Source organism: Raphanus sativus, chromosome 6, assembly GCF_000801105.2.
Source record: "Raphanus sativus cultivar WK10039 chromosome 6, ASM80110v3, whole genome shotgun sequence".
Lineage (NCBI taxonomy): Eukaryota > Viridiplantae > Streptophyta > Magnoliopsida > Brassicales > Brassicaceae > Raphanus > Raphanus sativus.
Genome location: NC_079516.1, coordinates 22,560,059 through 22,567,702, shown reverse-complemented (window position 1 = coordinate 22,567,702; position 7,644 = coordinate 22,560,059). Strand labels below are relative to the sequence as shown.

At 34.2% G+C, this 7,644-nt stretch overlaps 1 protein-coding gene across 1 annotated transcript; it reads left to right on the top strand.

The window, feature by feature from the left end:
* Nucleotides 1-1,422: 1,422 nt before the first annotated feature.
* On the top strand, nt 1,423-3,836 carry LOC108819263 (L-type lectin-domain containing receptor kinase IV.1). The gene has a single exon (XM_018592264.2). The coding sequence runs from the start codon at nt 1,577-1,579 to the stop codon at nt 3,596-3,598; it is 2,022 nt and encodes a 673-aa protein (XP_018447766.1). The 5' UTR covers nt 1,423-1,576; the 3' UTR covers nt 3,599-3,836.
* The last annotated feature ends 3,808 nt before the right edge of the window (nt 3,837-7,644 follow it).

Genomic DNA, 7,644 nt, shown 5'->3' with positions numbered 1-7,644 from the left:
ATGGCATACTTCAGAATTATTTTGTAGTTAATTTACTATAATTCCGATCCGTAATTCAAAGTGCTAGTTTTCTTTTAGTAATTTGTTTTGTTTATTCAGTTTATATAATAGATCATTGTATATATAAATTTTAAGATAAGTTAATTTTTTATACATGTTATATAATTAAACAGAAATGGATATTGCTTTCCAACAAAATCTTTTTAAAATTATTGTAAAATGTATTTTTGAAAAGTAATCATTTTAAGTGGTTATTATTATCATTACAATATTTTATATATAATTTTATTTTTTTGTTTATAAATCAAAACTAAATTAAATTTAAATTTCTGATTATATTTATGACAACTAAAATTTAAATTAATCAATTTTCGAAAATAAATTTTATTTAAAAAGATTCTGAAAAGATTCTTCAATGATTTTGTTAGATTTTTTTTAAATTAATATTTATTTTTATCTTAAATAAAAATGAAGATATTGAATGACATTATTTAATATGAAGAATTATAATAGATAAAAATGTAGTATAATCAAGTCTAGTAAGTAGTCCATTTTTAAAAAAATCACACATGAATTAGAAGTTATAACTTCTGTTTTAATATAATAGATGCTGTAATTATATTGATTAATTTATAAGCTGCGTTGCTATATAAAATTAAACCCATAAAAAGCTGCCCTTCACCAATCTGTCTACGAATGACCAAGCTTTCAATTTGTTGTCTTGGGAAGATCAGAGGAGGGCACAGTAGAAATCTCATCAAGCATGTCATTTGTTTAGCAAAATAAAAAAAATCAAGCTTTCAATTTATCTTAGTTTAGCCGAAATGTTATAGAAGTAATTAAGTAGTAATATATATTTCGTTTAAGGTAAGTGGCAATATTCGATTGGATGGTACAAATAATTAGATATTTTAGAATTAAAATTTAAATGTAGTGGCAGTGTTATGTAAAAACAAATAATTTTTTTTTATGGAGTATTCCTTATCGTAACTGATTCACAATATTTTTTTTTCTTTTTTAAGGATTACTCAAAAAAAAACCTTTCAGTTTTAATAGTATTGATATGATCCTTACATATTAGAATGTAGAACACGTTCTATGTTATTTTCAAAAGAATAAAAGATACAAAATAAATAAGAAGAGAATTGGTCAAACCAGTTTATCTTGGTTAATTAGATTTTTTCTTTTTTTATTTCAAGTTTTTGGATTTGGTGTCTTAGTCCTTTATTGCTTAAGCACTTTGACCAGTTGTCGACCCAACAAAACGTGATAGATGGGAGATTTATAGATCGGACGCCTTTAGAAAATGGAGGATAAAAACAAAAGATACTTCTAGTCTCGTTGATTAAATTCCTCAATCACGAGCATCCCCACAAAGATAATAAACCTTCGAAGACTTTTCCACTCTCTTCACACCTAAATTGTATTATATCTTTCTACTATTTCAACAAGCTTAAAAAATATCTAAAACAAGACAGAAATACAGCAGAGCAGAGAAAAAGAGGAATCCCTGATCTTCGAGCAAATAAAAGAAATTTAAAAACAATAAAATAAAAATTAGAGTCAAGAAGAAGCCATGTTCTTCAAGCTCCTCACCATCTTATTCTTCAACCTCCTCATGAAATCCTCTTCTGAAACACTCAACTTCACTTACAATGGCTTTCCACAACGGAGTGACATATCCATCCAAGGGATCGCTACTGTCACACCCAACGGTCTGTTGAGGCTAACCAATACGACCGTTCAGCAAACCGGACACGCCTTCTATGACAAATCAATCCGGTTCAAGAATTCACCAAACGGCAGGGTTTCGTCTTTCTCCACAACCTTCGTCTTCGCAATTCACCCTCGTATCCCAAGATTAAGCGGCCATGGCATTGCTTTCGTCATCGCTCCTAACACACGTCTCCCTTACGCAGCGCCAAGCCAGTACATGGGTCTCTTCAACATCACAAGCAACGGTAATTACACAAATCATGTGTTCGCTATTGAATTGGATACTATACGGAGTACAGAGTTCAATGATATCAACGATAACCATGTCGGGATTGATATCAATAGTTTGACGTCGGTGAAAAGTTCAGTAGCTGGATGGTGGGACAAGGAAGGCCAATTCAATAACCTTACTTTGATTGGTAGTAAACCGATGCAGGTTTGGATCGATTACAACGGTCCTACACATACAATAAATGTGATGATGGCTCCATTGAACGAGGAGAAACCTAAAAAGCCGCTTGTTGCCATTGTCAGAGATCTTTCTTCTGTTATTCTCCAAGATATGTTTGTGGGTTTCTCGTCCGCCACTGGTAGTGTTTCCGCAGAACACTACGTTCTTGGGTGGAGCTTCGCGATCAACCGCCGCGAAGCTCCACCATTAGATCTATCAAAACTCCCGAAGCTTCTTCCTCCGTTCCATCCCACGAGAATCTCGTATTTTTGCAAGTTCGGGATACCGTCGATTTCCATCGTTTTGATTTTCTCGTCTATCGTCCTTGTCTGCTTTATTGCAAGGAGGAGAAGAATGTTCGCAGAGGAGCTCGACGACTGGGAAACAGCGTTGGGGAAGAACAGATTAAGGTTCAAAGATTTGTACTATGCGACCAGAGGTTTCAAGGAAAAAGATCTTCTTGGATCTGGCGGGTTTGGAAGAGTTTACAAAGGTGTGATGCTTGAGACAAATTTGGAGATTGCTGTGAAAAAAGTTTCGCATGATTCTCGACAAGGGCTTAAAGAGTTTGTGTCGGAGATTGTGAGTATTGGTCGGATGAGTCACCCTAATTTGGTTCCTCTCTTGGGTTATTGCCGCCGGAGAGGCGAACTTCTTCTGGTGTATGAGTACATGCCTAATGGAAGCTTAGACAAGTACTTGTACAACACTCCGGAGGTAACGCTTAATTGGAAACAGAGAAGTAAAGTCATTTTAGATGTTGCCTCTGGCTTATTTTACCTTCATGAGGATTGGGAACAAGTGGTGATACATAGAGACGTCAAAGCCAGCAATGTCTTGTTAGATGGAGAACTAAACGGGAGACTTGGCGATTTTGGTTTGGCTCGGTCGTATGATCACGGGGCTGATCCTCAAACAACCAACGTCGTAGGGACATTGGGATACTTAGCCCCTGAACACACCCGAACAGGACGTGCCACTACCGCTACTGACGTTTTTGCGTTCGGGGCGTTCTTACTAGAAGTCGTGTGTGGTAGACGTCCTATTGAGATCCAACATGAGAGTGATGAAGTGTTCTTGCTCCTGGATTGGGTTTTCGGGTTATGGAACAGGGGTAACATCTTGGATGCTGTAGATCCGAATATGGGTTCTGAGTATAACCAAAAAGAGGTCGAAATGATTTTAAAGGTTGGTCTATTGTGCTCTCACTCTGACCCACGAGCTAGACCCAGTATGAGGCAAGTGCTAAATTATCTAAGAGGAGATGCAAAGTTATCAGATTTGTCTCCGTTGGATTTGTCCAGGAATGGGGTGATGTTTGGGGTCCAAGATGGATTTAGTGAACTAAGGAAGTTGTATGCTTCCTCTGTCTCTAAAAGATTCACTAGTGGATCTTCCATCGCTGATTCTTTGCTCTCTGGTGGGAGGTGAATGCTTTTAACTATTAGACCGTCGTGACGCAAACATCCGCTGTCCAAAATGGGTGTACAGATCTGGTTGAATAAAATCAATCCAACCAATAGTGGATCATTAGTTGAAATCCGCTTTTTTTTTGTTGAACAATAAAAAAATTTGATCATTAGTTGAATTGTAACTATAAGCAAAAATTATGTTATCGGTGATTTGATTATAGATGTAAATTTATTGATGTAGATTTTCTTTGCAGATATTTTTGCTATAGTTATTTTTATTGTAACTCTAAGTTTTGGTCGTTGATATTTTAAACTAAAAAATATGAGGTGCGGTATATATATACAAAACAAAGATAATGTATTAATTTTAAAAATCATACTAAATGTTAATATCGAAATATTAATATTGTTACCTATATTTTCTAATTTATTTTAAATTATAAATAAAATTTTCATTTTATAGATGCTACAGTTTAAACAATAAAGATTTAAGATTTTTGATTAATTTACATTATAATTTTTTATTATTATTTGTAGTTTTAGAAATAAAATCAAATCATGATTGAGATAAAAACTAGTAAAGTTTTGATTATACTTTAAAATTCAAATCTAAAGTTAAATCATGATTGATAATTTAAAAATACAAAAATGAAAAAATGAGATAAAGTCTAACCAATAGTCGACATAACTCTTGTATTAACCTTTAAACTAGAGTTTAATCCACATGTTCGTGCGGATATTTTTTATTTTATAAACTTTGATATTATTATAAGAGTTTTGAATATTAATTTATATTTTAGTGTTATGCATTGTATAAAAATTAAATTTTATTGTTCGGGTTTATTATTACTTTATTAATATATAGTGATTTGTCTTATGTATTTTACCTTTTTATTAATTTTATTACATTTTTGAGTTTGATACTATTAATATATACTTTGAAATAATCAAAATAAAAATCTTCTTAAGCATATGATTTTCAAAAAAATATATAGCTGTAGAAATAAAATTTTAACATATGTTAAGAGCTTTATTTTGTATAAAAATATTATGTAGTGAGCAAATTTTAACCCGATTAACAATAAATCATAATTTATTTAAAAGAATTAATTTAAAAAAATTAAATAGGTTAAGTTACCAATTTGATATAATCTTGTCATATTTAGTTTATATAATACTCCTATTTTAATATAATACAAACTACAATTACAAATTTATTACAAGTAGCATAGAATTTTTTATAATAAAGTTTAATTAATATTAATTTATATTATTAATTACGAAATTAATTAATAGATTATCTAATAAAATATATTTAAAAAAATTGAGTAGGGTTTTGTTAAATTTTCTCAATAATTGTTTTCATAATTAAAAATATAATTCAAATTTATTTTTAAAATTCATTTATTATTAATATTCTTATTTGATTATTATGTTATATTATGTAATTAATAAAATAGATCTATTATGAATTTTTTTGATAGATAAAATTGGTACTTCTCTCTTAATAGAGAAGATAATTTTAAAACTGTACGTAATTTAAACAAACGGGTATGCATATTTAACAATATCAAAGTACAGAAAGTGTATCTTATAAAAGATTTGTTAATTCAACTTTGGGAATCTATTTTTATTAGAAGAAAGTCAATTTTACATAATTTCTGAAATATTTTGATGTACCTGTTTTGACAATTTTTCTTTGTTGACAAAACTGTATTTTAGAAAAGTACCATTAATATTTTTGACAAATAGAAATGATTAGAAAATTGGTGAATCAAAAATAAGTCTACCACATCTCCTATATATAAAAGTAGAAGGAAAGGAACTTAAGCCATAGAGCTCTGACGGCGATGGCGATCTGAAGTGCAAAAATCTCCAATCTCCTTTTCTTGTTTGATTCATCCTTTGGTGATCAAACAATCTCTCACAACAGATTGATCCTTATCTTCTGTCTTTGCCCGACCTCATGTGTTTGGACTCTGTTATCGTCTCTTACTCATCGTACCGTCTCATCTATACTCAATCGTCTCCTAAACTTATCGTATCATCTTCTGCGTACCATCTCATCTACGCATGTCTCATCGTTGCACCACTGTTTATGCTTGATCTCTAATCTCGACCTAAAGATAACGTTTGAATCAAACTGATGACTTCAAACAGGGGCAAAGGCATCCTTATTGAGGATGATGATGACGAGGCAATACAATTGCCGGATCAAGCCGATGAACACTTCATTAGAGAATATAGCTTGTCTCTTATTGGCAAGATATTGAATAAAAAAAGAAAAGAATGTAGAGCGACTCATTGTGGCAATGCTTGAACAGTGGGGTATGTCTGAAAAGATTACTGGCTGTGACTTGGACAATGGACGTTTTCCGTTTAATTTTGACAATGAGGAAGACTTAAACTCTGTTCTCAGCCAAGCTCCATTCCATCAAAACTTCTGTATGTTTGTGCTGGTACGTTGGAAACCGGGGATAGACGATAACTATCCGTCGTTGGTGCCATTTTGGGTTCATCTCCAAGGAATCCCACTTCACCTCTGCACACATAAGAACCTTGAAGCTATCGGAAATCGTCTTCGAAAAGTGGACAAAATTGGCGCAGCAAAAGGGAAAATTAGAGTTGAGTTAGACTCTTCTAAGCCATTGAAGTTCTCAAGAACGCTACAAGCGGAAAAAAGGAAGGCGTCAACATCAATATCAACATTAAGCTCCATTATGAAAAGCTTTTTAAACACTGTACTACATGTGGTCTTAGGTCACATGAGGTTCAAGATTTTGGGCTGAAGCAAGGTACTGAAATCAACCAAGGAACTGTTCGCGAAACAGTTTTTGATCGAGTACGTCGAACTCGAGGGAGGACAAGAGGGATGCTGGCTCAAGAGCAACCACTGGTGTGATCAATGAGACCACTTACTGGTCTAACAAAGAAGGGTTGGGATGTTAGTCTCGTGTGCAGCGGTCCTCTCACTCAAGCCGTGTCAATCGACATTCCAACACTGGCTACAATCTATACTCTACTGCTCGCAAACAGGATCAAGATGCTGGTAAAGAGAGAATATGGAAGGAGAAACGTCTAGGCCTCTATCTTTGGTAACAAGTTTCATTGAACCCAAAACGAGGATAATTAATGAGGAGCGTTGCAGTGATAGTAATGTGACATTCAGACCGAACTCATCTCCTAGAATCCCCGAAGAAACCACAGCAGAAGATCTAATCCCTCCATACAATGCACTGAAAATCGCAGCTCTCACCGAGGAAGAGAATGAAAATGAGGAAGATGATGCGGCTGATGTGGACATGGAAGAGTCTATTGGGAATGAGTTAATGTTAATGAAAGACGATGACTTACTGGGGGAGGATCTCACAAGCATAAAATCTCCGGAGAGGGAAACTACCGATAGGAATTCAATCCTTATGATTGAAGCAGGCCAAACAACAGACAAAAACAACGTAGAGGAGAATGCGTCACAAGAAGTGCAACAAATTCTCTGTTTCCAGCTCCACAAGTGGGAAATCAACGTCGAGCATCGCCGCGGTTTAATGCGAGAACAACACAGGTGGGGAATGGTGCTCGTGGTAGAGGTGCAAAGCCATCAGGTTCGAGGAAAGCTTCAGGGAGTGTTGAAAATCAATACAAAGGTATGGTGGATGCAGACATCCGCCCCACCGTCATCAATGAAGACACTCAGTTGGAACTGTCGAGGGATTGGGAACGACCTCACAGTTCGACGCCTCAAGGAGATGTGTCAGAACTCAGAAGCATCGCCCATGACTCTTGTTCCTTTCTGAAACTAATAATAGGAAGCTGCTATTGCAAGACATTCAGGCTGACTTAGGTTTTAATAAATTGTTTACCGTTGAGCCTCTTGGCCAACGTGGTGGTTTAGCTTTGTTTTTATGGATTAATTTCAAGTTGTTATTTTTTTCCCGTATAATTGGATGATTGATGTAAAAGCAGTCATTAATAGAATAAATGTCTATATGAGATATATTTATGGGGATCTTATGTTAGAAAAAAGAGATGGTCCTTGGGAACGTCTTACGCGTTTTGCCACTACTA

Excerpts from the sequence above, each read along its gene's own strand:
- LOC108819263 (XM_018592264.2), top strand. The coding sequence starts at position 1,577 with ATGTTCTTCAAGCTCCTCACCATCTTATTCTTCAACCTCCTCATGAAA.